Raw genomic sequence first — 26,968 nt, 5'->3', positions numbered from 1 at the left:
TTGTAATAGGGTTTTTTTTTTCTAATGTAAAATCTTAAATTCCCGGAGTAATAAAACATACCTATATTAAACTCTGTACAAAATATTTGTCAGAAGGCGTAATTAAAATTAATTAGTGCTTCTGGCAAAAGTGTAATTGTGCCCTAAAGGTATTGAGCACTGGACTGGAAGATGTTTTTAGAGTTTCCAACAAAGTAAACAAAACACATTTCTTTAAAAGCAAGACTACTTTTAGAGTAGACTCATATTATTGCAGCTTGCCTCCCATGCTTATTGATCACTTCTTGTCTTCCCAAGAGGAACTCCCTAGTTTCTCCAGGAAGCATTATCAGCTCCAAGCTGTTCCTCTTGGCCACCCTGCTCTGACCACATGATAAATTATTATTTCTCATGCATAAAATATGGGATGGAGGGGTTGGTCATTTGTGCTCCTCCCATCCCCAGATGCTACACTACAATATGCTTACCCAGAATAATGTCACAACCTTTCATTATTTACAGAAGTCAGAGTAGCAGCCGGTGTAATGATGATGGTGTTTGGCATATCTATAGTTCTTCTATCTGAGGAATGTAAAGTACTTTACAAACACTAGTTAAACAAGTGTTATCTTTCCATCATTACTATTAAGTGGCCCTACTGGAATAATCAGCCTGCTATTAACTGAAGTTTCTCTCTTCTCCAGTCGTATTTAGCATGGTGAAATAATTGACATACTTACTGTGTGCTCTTACTTCCTTACTTCCCCTGTTCCTTTCACTTTGCGCCTTACTCCTTCAGGACTGGTTTTGGAGGAAGGAGCTTGATTTTTAAAGAATGTTTGTTCTCTAACTGTGAAACTGGAAAGAAAAATCATATCATAGGAAGGTTGTTTTATAAATTGTTTAAGAAATTGTAAGAGGTCAGTCTCCAAAGTCAGGCTCTCTAAGGCCCTGTCTCAATGTGTGTTGCAGAGTAGCTGGAGAATATGCTGCTTTCTTGAACCTTTGTAGAGTTGCCAGAACACCTTTTAGACAGAGGAAGAAATAGAATCTTATTGTTTGGCAGTAGTGATGGGCTACCCTGTATGGTTCTAAAGCTTCTTGGCAATATTGTATAGCTCTTCTGTCTAGGAAGAATATAAAAGTTGCAGACAGCGTTTATCTAACCTGACAGGGTGCAGTAAAATGTGGTACTCACAGCTCAGGAGGTGCTATCTCTCCAAATGCTGCCAAAATATATCGGTGTGCCACAATACAGGGCTGCTTTATTAAACTCCCTAAATGAGAAAGTGGGATGGGATTTACACATTTCCTGTCTCACTAGCCAGAAGTACCTCTGTTCCCTTTCGTAGGGAAAACCATATACTTGTAGGATATTCACTTTACGATTTGAGACCTCGTACCACTCATTTGCTTGAAAAGTGTGATGGAGGAAAACCAAGAGAAAAGGCTTTGTTCTGTGCCTGTGCTGGTTGTTGTGGAGGGCCATTTTGTAAACTCTGGTGTTGCTAAGTCAAGAAGTCATACAAAGGGCAAGGTGTATCTTACAGGCACAAGATGTGCTTTTCTTCAAGCAGAAAAACAATGCTGGTCCTTTCACAGCATATTTTCAATTCCTTTCCCTGGCAGATGTCAGAGTAACACCATTTGAAAAGGCAGGGGAACATGGGACATCTTCTAGATTGTACCTTTGAGTTACCAATACTTGTCCTGGAAGAGCTTCCAAAATCTGTCCCTTCAGTTTCTGCCTTATTTCTGAATCTTCTGAGCTAGATGAAGTGTTTGAACACAAATAACTTTATGTTCCCATTCTTTAATGTGATCATTGTGCTTGACAAAGGATACCGTATTATGTAGCGCAAAAAAAAAAAGTACAAGTGTACATTTGTACTTAAAATCTGTAGTATTTCTTCTGGTAAAATTGACTAGAAGCATTACAGAAGGTCTGAGGCATAAGGAAAAGAAATCAAATTTCATGTTTTCTAATCTTACACACATGAAATTCCTTTTACAATGATTTTTAAGCTGTACTGTGTTAGGTCAGGTCTGTTACTTGCCTCTTCTGGGGAATGTCTGCATATGCTCCTGAATGTAATAACATCTCTTCTTTTTCTAATTTTTTTGGTAGCTTTTCTTTCCAGTAGTATAGAAGAATTACATTTATGCTCTTGGGAACTGTTAATGGTTTTGATTCAGTAAAGCACTTTTTGTATGAATAGATAACATTTATCATTTGCTTAATAACTGTCAATTTATCTGCTAATGTTGAATAATCACAAGTAAGATAGAGAAAACACATTTTGTTATTTAACAATGCCATTTGACTGCTTGTAGTGTTTTAAGAAGGGCTGTATAATTATACATGTGAGAGACATTGGCAGCACAGGTATTTAGAAAGAATTTGTTTGCTTGTTGAAAAAAGGATATGTTTGACAAAAGCTAAATTGTTGTTTTCCTATCCCTGTGTCAGGGGACAGGAGCACTGCAGTTGGTGTGGTGCTTTGTGCATCCACCCAAGTGTCTCTGCATCTAGGGGAGAATGCTCCCAGAATCCTCATTTATGAATACATTCCACATTCATGTTCCGTGGTGCCTCATGTGTATTGTAGCCAGTGTAATTTTTTTAAAAAATATGCCTTGTTTTGTACAGCGTAAATCCATTTCTGCTTTACTTTGTAGCAGTTTTTGTTTTGATGTGTGGTGAAGCAGTATCTGGCCTAGTGTAAGTAAATGGAGCATGAGAATTGGGGAAAAAGTACAACAGTCACACCTACTGCAGCAGGAATGGGAGCAGAGCCATGAATACCTAATTGTCTGTAGTGATTGCTGTGTGCATGCACACATTATTTTTGTGTGTGTTTTAGCAAGACTTGGGTTTAAATTCTTTCACAAAGCTCAAGACCGGAATATGTTTAGAAAGCACCTTTAAAGAGAACAATGACAGCAAAGGGGGAAGCTTTCCTCTCAGTTAAGGAATCTTGTGTATTGTAAGAAATTGCTGTCCTTATGTCCATTGCATCGTGGGAATGGTTTATTTTGTCCTTGAGATTAATTTAGGAATTCATCCATGGAAATGAGAATAGTGACACTGGCTACTGGGTCTTCTGGCTCATCCTAGCATTGATACACTCCAAAAAGCTTTACATACAAATCTCTGCCCTTGTCCCTTCCCCCTGCTGCAGTCCCTCTGATTTTTGATGTTTGAAGGCATTGAACCCTGGGTTATATACATATATATAATGTTACTATTAAAGCACTTCTCCATCATTTTAAGTTTAAGCATAGCCTGAAGCCAATAAGTAGAAAGAGGTTTAAGAGGAAGGAAGGGGCTCTTTTGGAGCTGCTGTGCAATGATTTTTTGATTGTTCACAGAGTTCTGGAGGCAGATATGGCCAAGGTCTTATAGACAAAGAGGCTGGTTGGACTCCTGAATCACAAAGACCTTTTATGATAAACAGATGGTGCCAAATTTTGGACTAAATCCATTGTGGAATTACCAAGGGACGTTGTCTTTTTGGGAAATGGTAGTTAAATGTGTCTCTGTATTTGACAGGGACAAAGTATACCTCCTGATTTGCTGGAATTAAAACTTAATTAGGCCAGATTTCTCTGAGAAATCCTAACAACTGCGTTCTCCCTTAAAACCTGCAGGTTAATGAATAATAGAAGAGAAAGATTGAGTATGGCTATCTAAACTTTTTTTCTCGTCACTTTTTATTCTGTACTTTCCTGGGGTATCTATTTAAAATATCAAGGGAACATCAGTAATTTCACAGTGCTTTACTCTGACTCTAAAAAAAGTGCAAATGCTGTCTCATGGAGCTATTTTGTTGCTTTCAAGTAGGTAGACTTGCAACACTAACTCATATTTGATAGGGAATCTGCTGAAGATGAGAAAATGTTCAGATGGAATGATGGTCAATATTCCACCAATAAATGCTGGAGGTGGAAGTTCAAGCCCTGATGCTCACTGAGTCATCCTGTCTGTCGCGTCCATGATTCCTGTATTTCCTAAGTGCCCTGACCACAGGTGCACAGACTTCTCTTACTCATTCACAGATATGCAGATTGCTGTAGTGTGACCTGGGACTCCTTGAAGTCAGAGACAGTTTTGTCAGGGATTTCTTGTCCAACTGGAAAGGAAATAGTGATAGTGTCAATTTGTGCTTTGGTTGTGCCCCATCCTATATAAGCAGTCTGCAGATTTTGAAACGCTCTTACTCTGGTTTCCTTGTGCTGCCTGTTACCTACTATTAATTCCCAGCACATTTAATCTAAGGGTTATTTGCAGATGTGTTTGATAGAGAGGTGCAAGTTTCAAAACAAGTAGATTTCTAAAACACTTCTAAAAACAGACATCCAGAGCGAAGTTAAAGCCTCTGTTAAGCTGGGGAAATCCAGGGAGACTCTACCATTATATGTTTTGTTGGAATTGTGGCTGGTGTATTTCAGATTAGCTATAGCACATGTGACTTTTACCTGACCAGCAACTCGCACAAGTCCAGGTTTGAGATGTGGAAGAGCTGAGTGTGAAGTGAATGAAGGGGGAGACAGGAGATCTGGGACTTTCTGGAGCTACAGGGAAGGTTTGAACAGTACTGGAAATACTATCCATCATTTTACCCTCAGTTTCCCTCACTGTGTTTTCCTATTTGTTGTCAGTCTCCCTTACAAAGTACATAAAATTCTCTGATAAAAGAGCTGTTCAAAACAAATATACTTGTAATATCTGTATCTGTGCGGTCATGCACATAAGGCATTAATTGAGAAGAAATGATATATTGATACTCAGTTTTAAAAAATCCTATTTATTTAAAAAAAATTGTGGAAAGTGTAGTTCAACAGAGAGAACTCTTTCAGAAAGTCATGAACATCACTCTTTACAGCATTACTCTATCCCACTGAATTTTGTATAGCAATATTTTAAAAAAGGTCTTAAAAATTCTTTTGTTGGGATGTTTATGTAAGGGATTTCAATGGGCACACAGGTTTGTTCAGGCAAAGCAATACTTAAACTCCAGGCCTTTGCATGTCAGTGTGAACTAATTAAAATCATATTGCGCAATAGGTCAAGAGATCAGGAAGTTGGCCTTCTAATTAGAAGAGATAGTTGTAAATTAAACCTTGTTGTTGAAAAGGAAGAGCAAAATTAAGAAGAGCTGGATGTGAGAAAAATAAATCAGAACCCTGGGTCTCTGCTGAAGGCTGTGTTAAAAGTCACCCCTTTCTCTTTTGCCTCTCACCATGTTACAGAGAGAGACTTGAGGCTCCAGCCTGTCCCTCATTAAGGCTCCTTGGGCTCATCCCTGTGCTGGCAGCGCCTGCCCATGTTGTGCATACCTCAGTCCTCAGATAACAAATAATAGCCTGGCCTCCCCAAACAGAGTCTGACTGGAGAATTCAGATCTGGTTTGTATTTGCTGTCAGCTTAGACCTTTCATCCTCCTTAATACTTTAGCTGCACCTATTTTTTTGTGGTTCTTGCTATCACCACAAATGGGCACCTTGCCAGGCTGGATAGGTGTCGTCTCGGGACTGTTTTTGCACGAGCCTTTTGAGCCAGCTTTCATTCTTTATTGTTTAGCTTTCACTCTTCCATCTTAATAATTGAAAAGCATTTACTTTCAATAACATGTAGGTGCTGGGTGTTTTTTTACCCTGGAGCATAAACATAATTAGTCAAAATAATAACAATAAACAGATTTTTAGATGGTGGAACAGCTCTTCAACTTTTTCTGTAGTTTTTTCATCACTTCAGAAGGATGGAAGGCCGATCTTGTTCACCCATGTATTTGCTTTGTAAAGGGAACCTGAGCAGGTGGTGGGACTACATACCCTTAAGGCTCCAATCAAACCTGATTTATTCTCTGACTCTGTGAAAGCATATATGTTGAAAATAAAAGCCATTAATAATATTAAAGCTTGTAAATCTAAGATATCCATTATCAGAGTGAAGGACACCATCTTTCCATAGGATCATGACCAGCTTGACTTTATAATGTGATGCTGGTAATACTGGAATACAGTGGATGTTTATGGTGTGGGACTGTAAGTTAACCATTGGTCTTCTGGAGATTGTCTTGTAAAATGTTTCCTCAGCATATTCTCACATGTTTTGGTTTGACCTTAGATGTGTATTTCACAAGGACTTTGCTGTGTAAAATGTTTTGCATAATATTGTGAAGGCAGGAAGGATTCCTTTTCTCCATCTTCCCATCAGAAGTAACTAGAATCATAAGATTAGGTTATTTGTGTAAGTCTTCTTGATGCTGTGAAAGAGTTTGTCTATCCTGCCCTCAGTCTCGTTGGTTCCCAGCACTTCATCCTTAACATCACCACTGCAAGCAGAACGTATTAGTCATTGTAAGACAGGGCTTGTTTATGCCTGTACCCTGGGGTGGCTGCTGAATGTTTTTGTTCTGCCATTGCTCAGTTGTTTGTTAGTGCCTGTTTACAACTGAAACCTTAAGGGATGAATATCCTGTTGTGCTGACTTCTGTGTGTGGCTGATACAGAGCTTGAGTTTGATGTGAGTTGTTACTTTGATCTTTTGAACTTCGATTCATATGGGTTGTCAGGCTCAGTACCAAACTGCTGCTTTGAAAATGTAAAGATGTGTTTTCTTTGAGTGGGAATGGGGCTTTCCCCCTTTGTTTGCAGCTACACTAACTCAGGCGTGGCTAAAAATCCTGAAAAATTCAAATAAATTTCAACTCAAACCCATACAAGGTGCATGCACCTTGCTTTTCTTAGTTAGGGCCCAGTATGTGCTTTTGAAGCAAGTTCCCATGTCCTGTGGCTAAACACTTTGATATTTAGCATTATCATGTACCTTGGAGCACATGAACTAGGTTTTTTTCAGGTAAAAGTAGAATGGAAAATGTGTTCCTAATGCATTCCACTGGAAAACTGGCATTCAGCCCTAAAACCAGTCAAGATCTAGCTCAAAACAAAAATAAATAAAACCCCCAAACAAACAAAAATCATGAAAAGGCACCTGAACTGTGTATTTATACAACAGGTTCTCACCACCAGCTGTTTTACTCCACAGGTGTGTTCTTATTGGTCCTCTGTAGTTCCTAATGAAGATGTACCCAAAGTGGTACATTTTAATAGAAAAGTGCAGATAATATCCCCTTTGTATAGATGGCTGTTTAAAATGCCTTGCCCAATTCACCTTAGTCTCTTCTCATAATCCAGCTCATTACTTGCTCTTTGCAAGCCTTTGACTTCTGTGAAAGTAAGTAGGTGAAGCATGTTTTTAAAAACATGCTTTCTGAGAGTGGGTGGATTAATATTAAGAATTATGTTGAACTGTATTCTACATTTGACAACACTGACAAACTATTAATTTTTTTTTTAATTTTTCTAAAAATGGGTAAGGATTTTGTGCTATAAATGTTTCTAGAAAGGAGGCCAGACTTGAAGAGGAATTTATTCCCAGGGTTCATCACAGATACAGTCTTTGGAGGTTTGATACCTTCAGCCAGTGTTGCCTGTCCTCTCACTGTCATATTGCAGTGGGCTGCAGTTCAGATATGAACTGCCTATGGTTTAATGCCTCTGATGTAAACATTCCAATGTAACTTTTCAGAAACAGATTAACCCTTTGTGATTTTCTCTGCAAGCTTTTTAAACTGGCACCATCTTTTTTTTTCTTGTATAATGTATCAAATATATATCATTCCCTCTACTCCCTTCAATGGAAGCTAGAAAATGAAATCTGGAGGCATAAGTATAATACCAAGTATCACAGGATATATATTGTTCAGTTTTTCTACTCATGATTATATGTATTTTCTTTTAAAACTGTATTTTTATGTATTGGAAATACGCACACTTGAACGTGTTTACTACAGCTTTTATGGGCTAATGTTGAGCTGCTTTTTCATTTTAAAGCCATGTCTCAGTGCTCTTGTATTATTTTGTTAATATTGCTCAAACTGCAGAGCACTTGAGGTGCTTTGGCCAAAGTGTTGTTCAGAATTACCTCTTTAAAAAATCAGTTAATATTGATCTACATCCGTAGAATGTTGCTATGGAATTGATGCTGTTTACTCGTTAATCACTGCAGACTGCAGCTCACAGTGTTGGCAATGTGACTTGTTTGTTACATGTGACGATCGCTTTATAAATGTCAATAAAATCAAGACAAAAACTCTAGTACAACTGGAACTAGCAACTCAGTATTTTCCTCATTATTTTTGGCAGCAAAGTAGTCTTACAGAACAGTATGCAATAAAACACCAGCCAACTGAGTCCCACACTGTGGCTATAATTACATATTTTTGTTTGCTAATCAGTAGAATTTTTCTGTGTACACTATTATACTTTAATGGTTCTGTTGCAACACCAAATTTACTACAATGTTCTCTTGAAGAAAATGGCACATAATGATTTTGTATTTACTACAAGAAGATATTAAACTAAATAATACATAATGATGCTACACAGATTAACCAGCTCTTTAGTTCTTCTGTTCCTTATCTATGCTTTAATGGTGTTTTAGGACAAACATAAAGTTATTTGGGAGGGAATTACCAGAATTACCGAACTGGTAAATATAGCCATCTGTGTGGGATGTCTTGTTTCTTACTCGAAAACTATTAGATTGTAAATTTAAGCTGTGCTTAGTACTTTAATTTCCCTTCCCACAACTCATGGAGCATAAAGAGGGTTGCAGCCAGCTCAGATAAGTAATAAGTTCATTAATTACAGGTTTACCTTTTTTGTAGGTTAAAAAATCTTGTGTGGGACTTGATTAAACAAGCTGTTGTGGTGTGGCCCTGTGGAGGACTGGGCAGGAACAGCTCAGAGAAACTCCCCGTGCAACTTTTGGAATCAGTCTTCCATTTAACTCTAAAGGTTACTTGCTATTATCAGGCTTTGTGCCCTTCTCAGGTTTTTTATATTATTTCTGTCCAAAGTGATTGCACTGCAAATAACCCCCAAGGACAGTGGGCAACGTGGAAGGACTGTTATCTCAAGCTTTGCCATTATCCTGTTTTTATTTCTGTCATGAAATAAATAAACAAACACTCAGGGTATTTATTCCTTTTCTTTTTATTCATAATTATTCTGTCACTAATTTCCACTTGATAATTAAGATAATTCTTACCATCTTAAGTTAGTATAAGGCTTTTCCATTTACCTTGGAAACAGAACTTTGCTATCAGACACAATCTGTCTAGCAGTGGAAAAGGAATGCATGGTCCAATGATGGCAGCTTGCTCCAATACTGCAGATACAGTTAATTATGTGTGAAACTTGGGGATTTTGATAGATTGAGATACAGATCAAATATTTTTTGTAGATTTGTCAGTTTTACAATGCAATTTGACACATTAGTGCGAATAGTTTCTCTTCTGCATTTGGTTTGTACTGTAAATATGTATTAGGATATGATACTGGTTTTAGAGGGGAAGTTGTATTTAGTTTGTGAAATTTTTGCATATGGCTGAACAAGTTGATATTTCAGCATTGCTAAATGTTGATTGCATCCCAGGTCTTGTAAGTTATCTTTTGGCAAGATCTAGTAAGTTGTCTTTTTCTTGATTGTGTTGTGCATAGGATTTGTCACTGGCTCTGAACAAAAGAAAAGAATATTTGAGAATATTTGTTTTTATGGGTAATTACTTCTCAGGCTTGTGTTAAAACACTGTCTGAAAGAACCTTGTTCATACATCATTTTCTGGTTAATCTAGTGTTTACCTTTTCCTTCCCTTGTATTTATTCCATTAGAATACATTGTAATGCGTTCAATTGGATTTACCTATTGCAAGGCAGATTTTGTATACGTAATACTGTTAATTAATCTGGTTTGAAACAGCATTCCAAACTGAGAGGATGTTTCTGTGATTGCAGACTGAGAAGCATCTCAACCAAGGTTTCTCCCTTCAGTGGTTCACAATAAAAGTAAATTAGCACAAGTGAAAATGGTCCAGGAAATAAGAAAAACAGCTGCTCCTCAGTAAATAACTTGGAGTTTTCCTAGAGCCCGTTAAGCCTTGCTGCGAGGCAGAGAGTATCTCCTTTGTTGATGTTCAGTCTTACTCCTTTGTACATTCCAGCTGCTGCCCTAATTCAGAGTTCCTACAATCCCCGTGGTTTTTTTAAGTCCTTTTGAAGTATGCCCAGCACTGAATGTACTTTGCTTCTGTAACTGACCTTTCCTCTGGTACTTTCTTCGCCCTCTCTCTCACAGTTGGTGCATCATGGAAACCTCCAGGAAGATTTTGCTGCTGCATGGTCAAACTAAACCTGTGTGGGTTAGAGGGGAAGGGAAGAGATGGCTCTTAAAAACAAACAATCAAATTGCTTTCAAAAATTCTTGAGGATGTAATATTTGAAGTTGTAAATCATGAAAGCTTTTTCTTGGCAGATCTTCTCACCTTTCTTTTAAAAGATTTTTCAGAAGTCGAGCTATTCCCCTTGCACAGTGCACCTCCTTTGTCTGGCTCTGGCTCAGTGTCTTCTCCCAGGCTTTCTCAGAAACTGTAATGTATTCTTTCATTCCAGCAGTGATGTATAGTGTTCTGGTGCTTGGTGCACCCTATGGCTAAAGAGAAAAATCACCCTCTCCCATGTCTGGATTAGTTCTATTTAATTAGAAGTCATATTTCCTTATGGAAGCCCTCAGGCTTCAAATCCACAAAGACCTATGCGAGAATGGCCTCCTTCCATGTTCTCTGTTGAGAAGAGCTTATTTCACCTCCCCTTACATTTTCACGGGGAAAGAGTGGTTAACCTTATACTTTTTATTTTTAAATTTTCGCTGTACCTTTTAAAATTCTCTGGAATGGCATGCCAAAAGCCTTTTGGGCTGTGAGAATGCATCACTGTTATAAGTCTTCCTTCTTTTACACAGTCATTTTATAATTATTACTTGATAGCCTGCTCCGTCTAAATCCTTGACCTGTGCCTGTCAACTGCTGGCTGATTGTAGTGAATAAATTTGTATAATCACTGCACGATGACTGCTTAATAACTGCACTCCAAATATGCAAATCTCTATTCTGGCTTAATACAATTCATCTGCTTTGACCGGCCCGTGCACTTAGTATTTTTGAAACATTTATAAGTTATGAAGCACACCATTGCAATCTCCTGTCTTGTGCTGAAATGTACAGAGAAGAAGATGTATTACAAAAAATCCAAAGAAAAATAGACATCAGACAATAGGGAAGAAGCACTTGTCTTTATGTGTTGTAAATGAGGTGAAAAAAAGCCCCTAAACAAAAAAGTTCCTTAAGGATTATAGAAAGTTTTTCTATTATCTTTCTGTTTTCTAGGTTAGCATTATGCCTTTTCTCAGAATAACCTGTGGTATTAATTTCCTTGTCTGCATTAGGAGAAGACTACATCAAACTGGAAGATACAAATTCAAAAACCTATTTGAGTCTGTGACACTTAGGAAATACTAAAAAAAAAAAAAAAAAAAAACCAGCCCAAAACAAGTTTAAAAAACCCCAAACCAAAAAATGCCAAAACCACAAGATAAAAAGCAAGGCCACAGTCATACAGAAAAGACATCTTTCTCATGCTTGTGATTTTCCAGTGCTGTGGATGCCCTGGTAATTTCTCTGATCTTGCCCTCGTCTTCTAAGCATTTTCTTTGGCCGTCTAGTGACACAGGTTGCTGAGACAGCTGGACAGCGAATCACACCAGTTGGTCCACTTCTGTGTTCTGTATTGCAACATCAGAACATCAGTAAATAACTTTTAAAAAATAAAATCTGATTTTCATTATCCTATAAGACGTGGTTTTTATCTTATCAGATTCGTGTTCCTTTAGCCTTTCTCTGAGTTTTAGTTAATGTGTCTGAGCTGTGCAGGAGATAAAAGAGAATCCATAGCTCAGTGCACCAGACAGAGCTTGATAGGACAGTAGTAGCCCAATAGCCATCATGGCAAAGAGGGTTTCAGAGACATTTTGAAGGCAATGATATGGGTATTTACTGAAAAATGGCAGTCCTATAATAATAGCACAGTAACATGAGTAAAAATCCAGGACAAAGTAGGCATCTTAGCAATGAAATGTAGATAAACCTTTGTTGTCTTTCCAATATGTGCATTATCCAGCTGGAAAAAAAAGTACTGTGGCTGCCCAAGAGGCTGAGGAAAGGATTTCAGAGTGGCCAGAGCAATTTTTTTGGGGTGATACCACCTAAAACAACTTGCACCTTCTTAATAGCTGTTTTGGGAAGCTGGGGGAGCAAGCTGGGAACTGAGCTTGGTTTAATAGCAGAGTAGCCTGAATTTCTCCAGACTTATCACTTCCCTTCTCGGTAAACAACAACAAGCAGTTTTTGTGCTCAGTGTATGTAGGGCTTAGCTGTCTCCTTTCCATCTGGAAAAGATTGTGGCATGTCAGGTGTCTCAACACTAACACAATTAAAAGGAAGTGAATGGCTCCTTCACACATGCCTTAATGTCAGCAGTTTGGACTGGGAAAAACTGGAAAAGCACTATTGGAGCCTTTCCTACTCTTTTTTCTTGCCAAAAGTGTGACATTCAGACAGGTTTATCAGCCCCGTGTTTCTCTGAGCCCTTATGCTGCTTGAGTGGGCTGACAAAAGTGTGAATCCTATTGACATTACAGCTCTCGTCTACAGAATTGGAGCAGAGCGCTCGAAGACTAAGAAAGATGATGTCATAAGCGTGAGATAAAATGAGCACTTCCCTCATTGTTTAGTTGTTTATGGAAGGAATTTGCCAATCATCATTTGCCAGCATGACAGGACAACTTTGACTTGGCTTTTTGTTTATTTTTAATATGAGTTTCTGGTATCCTGAATCATTTAACTGAAATAAAAAATCTGCCCAAATTGGTGAGTTTCCTGTTGGTTTGTGTTTTGTCAAAGTAGGAATAATTGGCTGTGTGCAATAAATGTAGGACACTTAAATTTTCAGATTCGTGGGCAAGTGAGCTTTATTTTGAATTGTTGATTTCTTTATCCATATGGGCTTTTTGCCAGTTTATGGCACGGACATTGATTGTGTTGGATGTTTCAGCTGCTTTTGTTATGCTTGACTGTGAACTGCATCCAGATAAGGTCAACCTTCTCTTAAAACAACCAGTAGGTTTTAAAATTCAATTCCCAGTACTTTTCACCATGGCAGGCAATTACTGGTGGTTTGTAATGCTAAATTTATAGGATTTCAGCTAAACTATACTCAAAAACACAAGTTTCTCATGTCTGACTTTACAATAAGGTTTACACCTGGCATTGTTACGAGTATTTTGTTCCTTGCAGTATATACCAGAATAATGGTTTATTATATTTTATTATTACTTTTCATTAAACTTGCTCTGAAGCATGGTTGATTGGAGCTGGGAGGATCCCCAATTGTAATTCTACCTGCCAGAAGGCCCCTTGTGCAGCCTCAGAATGTTGATTCTTAAGAAAAGAAGTAAGAGAAGTGGATTGACACATTAGGTAATACTAGTTTAAGCATCAAGACTTGCAGGTCTCATTTTGATCTTAAATGAGGTGCACGCACTAAGGGTTTTTGAAAGTAAGAATATTTAAGGAATGTGAATGTAGATCGTGATGAAATGTGAACCTAATTCAGGAACTAGCCATCTCAAAGTGAATTGCTCATCTGTGCTTTTTGTGTTTAAGATGGAGAATTTTAAGGATAAAGCTTAAGATCATGCATTTGAACGCTGAGATTTTGGCCAGGAAATACTGCATAATTGCTGAGTTTTTAAAATTAATTATGTTGGAGGCCCATAAACCAGTGCATTGATTAAAAATCTCCAGTTCATTAAACTTCCCAATGACAGAGGCCATATCAGTAATAAAAACTGCTGTTCCTAGCAGTCAACTGGCATCTGTGTTATAATCTTTTTAAGATCCCCACCTTTGTTTGTTAGAGCATCACCTGTTGCCTCTTGATGGCAGGATTTATTTCCTCTTGACATTGGTCTCAGAGGTACAGTTGCAACTTTGGCAGCAGTTGATTCCAATGAACTTTTGAGAGGTACTTCACTGGTTTAGCAGAATGAGGCTGAGTTTCATTGTGAGTTGGTTCTTTGATTGTTATGGGGGTTCAGTGGTGGTTTTTTGGAGAGTGGTGTTTTTTGTCTTTTTGTTTGTTTTTGTTTGGTTTTCCTTCTGGTTGCCACACACATCCTTGCAATGGGCATTTTTGGAAGGTCCACAAGAACGGAGGATGTGTGTAGCAGAGATCCTACAGTGCACAAAGCAGTTTCCTCTTTTGTCCCCAGCAGTGCATCTAATGCAATGACATTATCCTGGTTTTATGCACTCATTTATTTATGCACATTTGCCATGTGGAAGAGCAGTACCACTTCAGAGATGTATCAAGCACAGGTGACTTTCTTAAATAAGTATACCTCATGAATTTCCTACTGAAAACAAGAAATGAAAAATCTGGAAAAGCACCAGAGAACAGGAATTACTATGGAAAAAGGACCCTATAGATTCTTGAAATGTAACACAATAAATCTGCATATGTTGTTTACATCATAGCTTCACTTTATTCAGCCTTGCACACAAGGTCACAAAAGAAATTTGGGCCTTATTAGTCCTGGAGGAGTTTGTATTTTTTGCTGTGGTGTTAGATTACCTTACCCTTTTTATTACCATCTGCACTGCAAGGCTAGTTTTGCTGAGGTTATTTTTTTTTTAAGCAGCATCCCATGATACCCTTAATTCTGTGTTTCCTGTGCTTTTGCTTCATTTGCAATTTTAAGAAATTTTCTCTAAGAAATAGATTTGTACTATATTGTATAGCAGTAAATTAGCTATTTTTACTATGTAAATTTAACCCTTTAATTCTGGAGGACAAATGCAATTGTTTTACAATAAACTGAGAAAGGATTTCCCCTGTTAGCATCCTTCAGTGTATGGAGAGAAATATGGTGTCGAAGATTACATATTTTTGTTTAACATGATGTTATTAATATGCTGTCCTTTTGCATAGGATTTTTATTTTGATACCTTTGTTTGTGTATTTTAAGCAATTATTTTCAGCTGACTTTTTTGTGCAACCAATGCCAGTGACTGCAGTAGCTTTGGAAATAGTTTTTCTTCATTAATGGCTTCTGGTGAATTGTTGGGAGAACAAAGCGCTGTCCCTAGTGGCTCCTGAAACTTATGGAAGCATGCAATGAAATAGCTATTATTTTTCATGAAAAAAATAAAATTAGAGTACTACTTTTAATAGCTTTACACAAGCATGAGCAACTTGAACTACAGAGATGAAATGAATCTGAAGTTTCTTCAGTTGTTTTTCAGCCCTCAAGATATTGTTCATGTTTGTCGGTCTTCAAAATTGAGAAGCCCCTTCCATGTGCTTGTCCACCCAAGCATGGTGAAACAATAAACACAGAAACCCAGTTTTTCTGGGCTCTCCACACATGAAGGCACTGGGTAACAGGATCACTTTTCAAAAGACAGGTTGACCTGCATTAAGTCTTTGCAGCGTTTCAGAAGCTGAAGTGTTGTTTGCTATTTCAGAGAATTTATGGGACCTCAGACTGTGAGGTACCGATGTATTGGGATGGGAGGCAGAAGAGAAGAGGGTGTTCTTCACCATCCTGTGGGTGTTTGCTGCCTCACTGGTCGCCCTAGGCAGGACTCAGTGCTCTCAAAAGTCCTTTGAAGTAGCTTGGTTTTATAAGCCTGAAACTCATTCCAAGAAGCACAGTACCAAGGGGGATAGTTGGAAGCCCTCACTCTAGTACCTTCAAGTGTTGTCAGTTGATCAGCATGCAGCTCACAGATCGGATTTCTTTCAGTTATGACTGACAGTTTTGTCTGTGGGATTTTTCCCACATCTTTCCCATAGACCTTAAATGGCAGGTCACTTGTGTATGAAAATGACCCAAAGCACATCTATGTGATTTCCATAAACTTGAACAGGAAGGCAGCCTGTAGAAAAAAAGTCACACTGTGAGGCAGAGTGAGACTTTGAAGTGAAATCACATTTTTTTTATTGGTTGTAGAAAGCAGTGATAAAGCAGAATTCCTTGTCACTGTCATGTGATGCCAAATCAGATTTGCCTGGGTTTCTCAGCCAGTTGTACAATGAACAGTGGGATATGGTCTAATGTTTTCCAGATCTGTTTGCAATAATGCAGATGAGCATCTATATAGCAAACTGAAAATACAGATGAAATATCTGAAACCAATATATCAAGGGTTTTTCACTTTCTTATTAATTTGGCAGCATGCCATTATTATGGTGTAAATTTCTTCCTCGTTACTACAGAATAACAAAATGTCTTTGACCATAATTTTTCCTTCCTGAGGTTGTTATTATCTGTAATTTCCACTAAGTTTCCCTGTTAATAGTTCTTGTTTCTCTGTACACTGACATTGCTAGTTGCTGCACACCTTCAGAAAACAGAATATCTCATATAAATATTTTGTACATGCCTGTCCCATGTTTTTCCTTTTTTCTTAATTAATATGGCTAAGACATGTTGTAGCAGAGGCTGAAGAATCACATTTAGATTTGTCAGTCTACCTCTGCAATTATCTTTGTGTTATGCAGAGTGCTCACATTTGGCACTATATTTCAGTATAGTTCTGAAGTGAATATATTATTTGAAACATAGAATATTTCTGGCATGAGTTATTGAGTTATGGAATAAAAAATTCTGCATAGACCAGAGGTCATCTCTATTCATGTATTTAATGAAGTATGATGGGAAAAAGAGGTTATTATGAAAGTTTTCTGTGTTTGGGTTTTGATTTTGTTGGTGCTGTTCTCCCCCTTCCCACTCCCCCCTTTCATTCTTCTGCGTCATCAGTCACTGAAGTATATCAAATGCTAATTTCTACTTTTCCATCTAAGCCTGTCTGAAGTATTCAATCATTTTCTCTTGTGCCACCTTTATAAGGGAAGTATGCATGTCTACTTGTTCCATTCTGGCAGATGTCTTCCATTTTCCTTGTCATATGTCAGGATTGGTTGTGATAGAATTGATTTTTCTCTGTTAAGAATTCAATTTTTTTCAATTATTCTTCCGTCCTTCTGGAGCTTCTTTGCTTGTAAAGGTTGGACACAGACATGTGGAATTGGGAAACTACTGATAGACAATCTTTATCATAGCTGTATTTGCATTAAGAGCACCCTTCTAACATGAGAGGTGTTATAGATGAGGAGCTGAGCCCTCCTGTGTGATCACAGCTGCTCTGACACATGGAATGCTGATATTGGGTGTTTTAATCCATCACAGGTTTAGAAGTGGCAAACCTGTGCTTCCACTTCCCTGGCAGAGGCGATGGTTTTCTTCTGCAGGTCCTGTTGTTTGGCTGTGCTCTGAGCTGGACTTGCACTAAAGTGAATGGAGTTTGAGGAAGAAGAGGTCGGTTTGTGCAGTTGAGAGAGCAGCTGAGCCTTGCACAGACACTGCTCAAAGGAAAGTGCTGAACTGGTGGGGACAGGAAGGCCCTCAGGGATGGAAATGATTTGTCAGCCACCAAGCGAATCCTTGCATGGACTTGAGTCCTTGTCCAGTATTCCTAAGGATTTCTTCCACTGTAAAGGATCATAGAGAACGTGCTAGTCCTAAGCATCTGTGCTGTTTTTATGTTGTGTCTCAGGAAGTGCTAAGGTTGGTAGAGATTGTGGTGGTGCTGCTTATGAAAATACCCTTGAGGTTTCAATGCATACTTGTTTACTTATCCTGCTTGGTTTGGAAAAGCATTTAGTAATTAGGTTAAAACAATTCAGTTGGATATTATGAGTACAGGATGGATTTCAAACTTTCTTCCTCTTAATTTTACAAAATATCATTCTTGTAGTAGCATCTTGGAGTCTGTTGAGCAGAGATTTTGGGCAAGTTAAAAACAAAAGTTCAGCTGAGGTAGAATAAGAGGCCTTGGTGTCTTGGGACAGAGAATGTGCAATGTGCTTGCAGCTGGTGGCTTGGCATCCATGGTCTTAATGAACAGAAAATTTTAGAAAAATGCCATTGGAAAGTGCAGTATCACATGATTTTGTAGTTATCTATTGCTAATATGAAGTACTGCAAAAAACCACTTTGAAAATCAGTGACAATGTGTCCAGGATGTGTGGAGTATTGCAAGGAACTGCTTATCCAATTTTATTTTGTCACCTGAACATGAACTCTGGTATTGTCCTTTCTGAGGAGTTCTATCAGGTTTTTAACACTTAGCAGAAGACAGTTTCTATCCATTTGAAGATGTTATCTGCCTCCCCACCTGGGGCTGCCTGACTTCAGGAAATACTCAACACCTCATAAAACCAGTTATGGCCTTAAGGTAGAGAGGGCAGCCGTTGTTTCCAGCATTGTTTCATCTCGGGGTGAGGGAGTTTCCCCATCTCGCTGTGTCACAGCGGGGTCTGTGTCGTTGGTGGGAACACTGAGTGCCATGGGTTGCCCAAATGTGAGCCTGTAGCAAGCTATACAGCTCCTGCTGTGACCAGGTGATATGAATCTCTTAAAACCCCTCCCCTCCTTGGCTTTCCAAACCTGTTCTGGCTTAACTGCTTCAAACATGCTGCAGTGTACAGCTCTAAGTTTGAACCAGTTAAGTCTGAAATAAAATCTGAAATAAATCTTAAGCAGTGTTCATACAGACTCTTCCTTTCTCTGAAAGTATTTATTTAGCCTTTATACTTGAGCTTAATTTACCTTTTGAGTTGATGTTATAGTTGATGTGAAGATTATTTCTTCTAGTTGAACTCCATAGCTGCTGCTGAATTAGGGCTTTTACTCTAGTGAACATGTTCATGCATACACTACTTCCTTTATTATTTTCTGTCCTTTTTCTCAAACTTTTTGCTATAATTACAGTAAATGATTTCTTGGATTGCATGTTGAGAGGGCAGAATTGCTGTGCCAGCAGCCTTGTTTTATTCTTCTGCTGGCTCCTGAGGGTAATAAGCTCTATGCATTCTACGAATTTTCTTGCATACTTAGCTGCAATTGCAACCTTTAGTAATTATTTTTTAATTAACTCCAGAATATTGCATGAATAATACAAAATTTAAAAAACCGTAAAAATTAAAAAAGCTCTAGAAGTTGGTATTTTTTATATTTCAAAACAATAAGCATTATTTCTTTGAATTTTTGTGTAAGGCATTAGTAGCATGGTGACATTAAATGACCTGCATAGTTGTAGAAGTATCAGAGGTATATTGTAAAAGAGAGTTTGACATTTAGTTGGGAATCAAATTATTTTCTTAATTTGTCATGAGAGTTTCTTAGAGCCTTCAGTAAGATCCTTGTCTAATACTGAAATTTCTATTCTACTCTACATTTTCTGGATGTTTGCTTTTCAATTAGCAGAAGTTGGCTAAACATTATGTTTTTGCAAAACTCATTGACTAATTCTGTCAAAAGAAAAAATTGTATATATTTAGATATCAACTTACAGATCAGTTGGTCTGGGATGTGGGTGTAAAAATGGGCAGTTAATGTTTATGACCGTGAAGGCAACATAAAAACTGGCTTTTAATAAATTCTGGGTTCTGGGCTTGTTTTGTAGTGGATGGCTGCATACACCGAGCTGCTGGGCCCTGCTTAGTTGCCGAGTGTCGCAGCCTGAACGGCTGTGAGACTGGACAGGCCAAAATTACCTGTGGATACGACCTACCTGCAAAATGTAAGTCAAGCCTTTCTCAGCGTTCTCGTTTCCAGCATGTGTTGCTGGTGTGCACGGTTCATTTCCCTGCAGTCTAATTCAACGGGGTATTCATTTTACAGAATTAGCAGTGGGACTTAATTAAGCATGTTCTGTAATAATGTCTTCCCCTCAAAGCAATTCAGGCTTTTCTAAATGATTATTTCACCTATGTTATGCGATGAAAACGTACATGTCTCTAAAATATAAAGCATCTTTCATGTTTATTTGTTGCAAGCTAGAACCTATCCTTTCATATGCATAATAAAGGATTGGAAATGCTTTATAAAATATGAACAAAATATACATTATCATATTTAAGTTCTGCGGAGACAGTTTTTTGAAATGTTGCATATTTGATGTTCTTCATGCTGATTCCTTGATTGTGAATACTTTGAGGGCCCAGGAGATCAAAGTGATGTATTGTGTTTTCAGCTGCTGTGTAGTGTCTGATTGGCAATTACTGTGAAGGCATCTGTCGCACTTTAGCTTTCGACAGAGTGCAGCTTGGTGCTGGAATGTTTTTGCACTTGGAAAGTGGAATTGTCAAAAATTTTCCTCCTATTTCAAGTAGGAAGATGGTTATTTGACTGTGTTGTGTAGATGTTGAGCTTGTCTTGCAAAACACCAACATTTTCACAACACATTGGTTGGCCAGTCCATTATTTGAGAATAAAAAGTAGGAAATTTTGCTAATTAGAATCTTATAGAATAGTATATTAAGGCATGAAGATACAAATGCCAAAAAGCATTGCACACTTCATGTAACTAGAATTCAACTCTTTTTTTTTTTCCCCTTTTTTTTGGAATGTGCAAGCTGCAGCAGGAGCATGGCTCCTTCAAAAATATCTAGATCTCTCTTACCTGTCATGTAAAATCAAATGCTGGCTGCAGTAGCAGGTATCTCTCTAGGCTTCTGTAGTCCTTAATGTCTTAGATAGATATGAAAATTGTTTTCCCAGTAATTTTTTTGCTCTTTCTATGATGATGAGTTATTTCCAGTTATTTCCTTGACAGTGGTAATTTCTATGTGTGGGAAAACTTTGCTGTGTTTTATACAGTTTTACCGCATGCTAATGGTCATTTATGAAAGGCCAATTTGACTAGAGGTCAAGGAAATTGTTGAGGAAGAGTCAGTGTGGTAGTTAGCTTGGGTTTATATAGGCCTCAAATCATCACCAGGTTCCCATAAAAGGGATTACTGGATGACACATCATAATTTACTCTTCTGGGGATGTTTGATGTTTAATTCTTCTCCTGTAACCAAAAAGTAACTCTGGAGGGACAGAATAGCTGCTCATCAGTAGGTGCATTATTCCTCCCATATATTTAGTGATAGAAATGAAATACAAAGTATCAAGGCAACTGATGTGTGTTAGAAAGAGGAAGGGTCAGGTCTGAGGTGTGACCTCCCTTTAAATCTTGCAGCAGTTCAAGGGGCTGCTTAAGTTAGGTTTGAAAAATGGGATCCTGTTTGAAAGCTATAGGAAAATCTTAGTTCTTGGTGTAGGAAAAATAAACAAAACAATTAGAAAACTCATTATCACTTGAAGTTGGAAATAAAACCTGTAACCAGGCATGGGGAAAAGCCAATATTCTTCTTAATCAGTATTCTTAGAAATTGAAATTGCATCAAAGCCATGTGTATTTCTATTTGATCATGCATCAATATGAGAAGGGGAAAGGATACCTTTCACATCAACAGGCACAGGAAGGGAAACATACCGCTTTCATGCAGAGGCTGAGAATTTAAAACTCTTGAATTCTTAATTTTTTTTCCTGAAAATATATTTGTGTTCTCACCAACTGTTGTTTTCTTTTACTTTTGCCTCCATAAGCTTTAGTTTGTGGGCTCATTAAATTATTGTACCTTTTAAACCATTAATCTGAAAGTGATCAAGCAGTCAAGACTGGTTTCATATTTTAGAGAGCTATAAAGCTACTGGATATCTTTTGTCACTCTCTGTCACTTTGTCTTAATAGTATGACAGTTTAACTGTGGGAACTATTTTGCATTTGACTTTGCTGAGGAAAGCAAAGGAGGTGCTGTGAAAGGAGGTCCAGACTCCCCCATCCAGATCTGCTGTGAGGCAAGGTTGTGTGCCAGCAATTTGCTGAGGGTTATGGTTGACTGCTAACTTCCAACTTTCACAAGCTGTTTGCTTTTTATTGATCTGTTTGTGGATAGGGGAACAACTACAATAATCAGTTAACACTTTCTTGAGTCGTGAATTATTTATTCTATTGTCTGTTCTTGTTGTTATTGTAGTTGGACAAACAATTATAGTAAATGTAAAATGAATTTCTTAGCATGATGAATGGTTGTGTTTGGGTGGGGATTTTTTTGTTATTTAACAGAATTCTAAAATGTTACAATTTTGTTTCCTGCCCCTGGGATTTTCCCATTTCAAGTTCTTGATCCTGAAATGCTTTGCTTGGAAACAGTTTGCTGAATTCAGCAAAGCTGTTCTGGGACGCAGCAGCCCGTGTGTGCTGTCTGATGCAGGACTTGGGCTTTAGCAAGGACTCCACAGTAAAAAAGGTTTAGTATTCAAAAATTGTGCAGCATATTGTTTTCTTTTATAAATGACTTGGAGGAAGTTGGGATTAAGTTTGGCACCAAAGGGAAGGTATGCTTTGTTAGGAAGGTAGTAGTTGGTAAATAAAAACCACTCTGGCCATCTCCTTTATGATCTATTGTATTTTTATTGAGTACTTTTATTTATTTAGGTTAAACAAGAACAGGTCTGACAAATAAGTTCTTCAGAGTGGAAAAATTGAAAAATAATGTCTGACTGAAAAATGTAAAGATTTAATGTATAGGCTGGCTTTCTGTGATTTGTTCGTGGTGCATCTGAGTCAGAAATCAGTTTGTGAAGTACACAAGTAACAGCAAATGTTCAGAGAGAGAATACATAAAATAGTTCATAATTTTCCTCAGCTCTTTTATTGTAATAATGTGAACAGACCAATATTAACATGTCTGTGGCCTGAGGATGTTTATTTATGAGCTTTTCAACATATACACTTTTTTATGCCAAAAAGTATTCTGTTTGAAAATAGAAAGGAAGTCAAACTGAGTTTTCTAATTACTAGGTAATGTAACATTCAGTACAGTTTTACAGAAATCAGTGTATTCACCATCTGCCTCCTGTGCTGCAAAAGCCTACACAAAGCCCCCCCAAATGCCAACCAAGTTATTTGCTGCATGCAAAATTTGGCTGATGTAATCTATTGTTGTTTTTCAGCAAACACCTATGCAGGCACCCAAGTTTCCATAGTGCTCTGGAGGGCTGAAAAAGGCAGTGCCTTTTGCTCTGAGATAGTTTCCTTTAAAGCTGTCCCAGACTGATCATCAATTATTTAACTTCTGTACTTCATATTGTTATTCCTTTTAAAGAACAGTTCATTCTAAATATTGTACAGCTGATCCTCAAACATTGAGCAGTACTCTGATACTGACATGCTTTAAATAACAGATGAACAGTATCTGTTTAAAGCTCTACTAATGCTTGTTTTCTTTCTCATTTGATTAATAGTCTCAGTTGGCTCTACTGGCAGAAAATGGTCTGGATGTAAATTGTGTTTATGGCTGGAACGAGGGGTCCATAACAGCTTTGTGGATTGTTATCTGCTTTCAGAGGTCCACTATAAAAAAAGATCCTGTCAGGACACGTTAGAAAATAGAGTCCCATTCTGCCTGGTATTTAACAGGCCTAAAAACAATTGAAAACCAGCACATGCATGTGGTACCCTGACCTAGGCAGGAAAGGACCTCCAAACTAACTTTTTTCTATTGTTGCTAAGTCTAGTAACAATTTCTTTCTTTTTCTGAAAAATGTCTGGTAGTAAAACTCCTAAATCTAGGAAAATAAAATCTTACAGCCTCAAATATGGGATAGAACCAACCATGAGTAAATCTAAAAGGTGGACTTTTGGTGGAGACACCTTGCCAGGCAGTTTCTAATACAATGGTTTATGTTCATAATAAATCTATAATATTTAGAAATTTTTTTTTGTTTGCTTGACATTTTTAGTACTTTAAGCACAGTCCCTGAGTAAATAGCATATATAAGAAGTCTTCTGGTCCAAGATCAGCCTGGAGTAATAACGTGAATGTGCTCTCGGAGACAGTTCCTGCTGTGAAATAAGTAGTTAGGAGAAGTGCTAGTATTAAACACAGCAGGAGGAATCATCTTTTACATTTGTTTAATCAGATTAAAAAGTGGAGATTAAAAAGTAGAGATTAAAAAGTGTGCTTCTGTTATGTAGACATAATTTCCAGTCTTTAAAAGATGAGTATTTGTAGGGTATTATTTTAAATTAAGGCTGTAATGGTACTGATTTTTAAATCTCCTAATTTTCTCAGAGATCAGTTGCAGAGCTGTAATTGAAAGGTTGATTTATACAGAAATGGAACTCCAGAACTCTACTGCACTGCAAAACTGACCAGTTGGAAGCATGGGGTATAATGTTCAAGGATATTTTTCAGATTTCCATGATTCCACAGAAAAATTTGTTTACTTGTTTTGTTTTTTTTTTTACCTTGTTTATAAAACAATATATGTTTTGTTTCAAATGACTCTAAATTTCTGATATGGGAGGCTTGAAGAGTTGCTTTCCTCTGCATGGTTCTTATGGTTGTTTAGTTTGCTACCTCTGTATTTATTCTGGTAAAAGGTAAGTCTGGGAATTGAAAAATATGTCTGGAAATTTGAAAGGAAGGTGTAAAAGTGGACAATATGTGGACAAGACAGGATTGCATGGAGAAGACTGACTTGGCTACTAACTCTCAGTTGGTCAAGATTCTTGATCTTCTCCCACAATTGATGCATAATTGACAGAATTTTGACGAAATTTCAGTTAAAAAGGTACAGCCTAAGGTGACACAGTCATTTAATCATTAAAGCAGATAAACCCATAAAAGTTGTGATAGTTTTCCAGCAGAAATGTATTTCTAGTCTTTATTTTAGTTGAGTAGCCTCACATTATTGTCAGCCATGTGCCCAAACTGCATGAGAAGTCAATATATAGCTGGAGAAACACAGGGATTTCCTGAAGCAGCACAGAGCTGCAGCAGCTCTTTCCCATCCCTTTAAATCATTATCATTGCTGATACATTAAAAACCAATTTGAAAATTAAGCAAAGCAAGTTAATAGTAATCAAAGGTCCGAGACCCCTTTTTCTTGAAAGATATTTTTCTTTTTCAGATTCCTTTGGGAAAGGTTTTCTTTATAGTTAACAAAACCACTTACCACATATTTATGTTTTTCTTCTGAGTGGTTTCTGGGTTACAAAGGTTTTTTAATAAGATCATATTATGTATTTTAAGACCTTTTTAAAAGTAAGTGAAGTCATGTCTTTATTGTGTTTTAATTTGATCTAATTGGCTCCAGTCATCTTAATGACCTGGTGCATTCACCATGAACACTCACATACATGCCTATACTGTGAATGTGTTGGAAGGGAAGTATTAATGATTACTTCTTTGCTCCTAAAACCTCCTTAGATTTTAGAGAGGGTTTATTGTAAAGCTATATGGCTTGTCTCCTCCTTGTGTACACCCCCACACACCTATGAAAATCTTCAGCTAAACAAGTCCAAGCATCTCATTCTCTTCCAAGTCTATGCAGGGTCTGTCATCAGTTTGGGAAGAAAAGGGACAAGTGCTGTAGCTACCAGAGGTTATGAATCAGCAAGAATCCTCCATCACAAGAGTATACAGTCTCTATCCTTGGATTTGAGCCTAGCTCATAGACATTTTTTTAAATGGATAGATTCTTTAAAATTTAATTTGTGAATGGACCCAAGCGTGTGTTTGTCAGTGTTCTCTGCAGTGTCATGCTGTGGTTAACTCATGGCATGCTCTGCTGGAAGCTGTCGTTTCACATCTAATTGTTTGGTTACAAATGTATGTGTTGTGGCTAAAGGAAATGTGTAACTATCGATCTTCACTGCTAAATCTAAATCCTCCTCTTCTGGGCATTGCTTGTAATAGTCTGGTCACTGAATACTGAACTCCAGGACAGAAGTGGGCACTGAGAAATTTTAGAGGAGCCCTGAGCCATTTGCTCAGTAATTGGGTCCACCATTGGCAAAAATACAATGTGTGTTAATATGTTGTAATAGCAGGTGGTAGAAACCTGATGCCATGAATTTCCCTCCCTGGCTTTACTTCTGTAATTCTGGACAGCTACATTTTCTGCCAAGGTCTGATTTTCAGTGTAACTGAAATCAGTCACAGAACTGAGTTTGCAGGGTGGTGTTTTGGGGACATCAGCCTGCACTGTTTATCACAGTTGCTTGGCATGAGCATCCAGCACTGTCTGGAAACCCCCTTGATGGAACAGAGAGTGAGTTACAAGGTGTAAACACTTTCCTAATGCTTAATTTACGTGCAAGGTACTATTTAAAATGTCTCCTAATTAGGTGCAAAATAATTTGCTGGAATATGCCTTTCCACACTGGTGGTGTAGAGTCATTCCTCAGGTATGTTGGCACTGGAGAAGGGCGTTGTGCCCCTTAAGGCTATTATATTTTATTTCCTCCATACTTGAATATAGTTGCTCCTTTTTACTCAAGTAATATAATAAAAAGATGGAAAAATCTAATGCATGAAAAATAAACAGAATTCCCATCACTACAGTTAGCTGACAAGGAGAAGGGGTTAGAATGGAGATATTTATACTCCTTTAAGTGCAGTGGTTGCTGCTCCCACTCTAATATGTTCCCTCAGTAGCCGAAGCCAATGCTCAGTTCTTGAAAATTAATCTTTGATGCATGAGATTTTGTCTGCCTGAATTTTGCTTGTCTCATTTTAAATGGTGATAGAAATTGCTTACTGTAGTAAAACACAACATTAACCTCATAGTGTGTTGGCACTTTGTGATTTATGCTGGTTTAGTCTCTGAAAAATATGCAACCTGTCTCCCAAACCTGGATTTAGCTTATAAAGTGTGTTGGCACAGGCTTGGGGCTTGAATCAGAACACTAACTGCTGATCCTCTATTTCCCTGGAGCAGCAAAAAGGTTTAAGCCCCTCAGAGGTCATTACCTTCATATCATTTATTCAGATTAATAATAATTATGTGATTGTAGCTGGAATGTTTTAAAAACAGTGCAGCCTAATTTTCTTTCTTGAAAGCAAAGAATAGGATTCCTTTTTGTGCTGAAACTGCACATTACACAGCCAAAAATATGACAAATTATTTGCAAATGGAAGTAATCAGATCATAAGTAATAAATAAAGATTTTCTTTCTGCTATTTGGAAATAAAGCAGAAAGAATAATATGAATCTGAAAGGTGCTGTGATTTTTTTTTTTTTGAGTTCTCCTTCACTTACCCACAAACCTTGCAGTT

The 26,968-nt window shown here is 37.6% G+C and overlaps 1 protein-coding gene across 7 annotated transcripts in view; it reads left to right on the top strand.

Annotated features, from left to right (window-relative positions):
* MACROD2 (mono-ADP ribosylhydrolase 2) overlaps positions 1-26,968 on the top strand; it is an 841,176-nt gene that overhangs the window by 239,749 nt on the left and 574,459 nt on the right. For 6 of the 7 annotated variants that reach the window (XM_064415411.1, XM_064415412.1, XM_064415410.1 and 3 more), the window contains one exon: positions 19,473-19,589. The exons of the other annotated variant lie outside the window; for it this stretch is intronic. In XM_064415411.1, coding sequence (XP_064271481.1) covers positions 19,473-19,589 — 117 coding nt within the window. The remainder of the gene's footprint in view (positions 1-19,472; positions 19,590-26,968) is intronic. 7 annotated transcript variants of the gene reach the window in all.

The sequence above is a fragment of the Passer domesticus genome, chromosome 3 (assembly GCF_036417665.1).
Source record: "Passer domesticus isolate bPasDom1 chromosome 3, bPasDom1.hap1, whole genome shotgun sequence".
In the NCBI taxonomy this organism is placed as follows: Eukaryota; Metazoa; Chordata; class Aves; order Passeriformes; family Passeridae; genus Passer; species Passer domesticus.
Note: the sequence above shows the minus strand (reverse complement) of the source record. Positions and strands in the feature narration are given on the sequence as shown.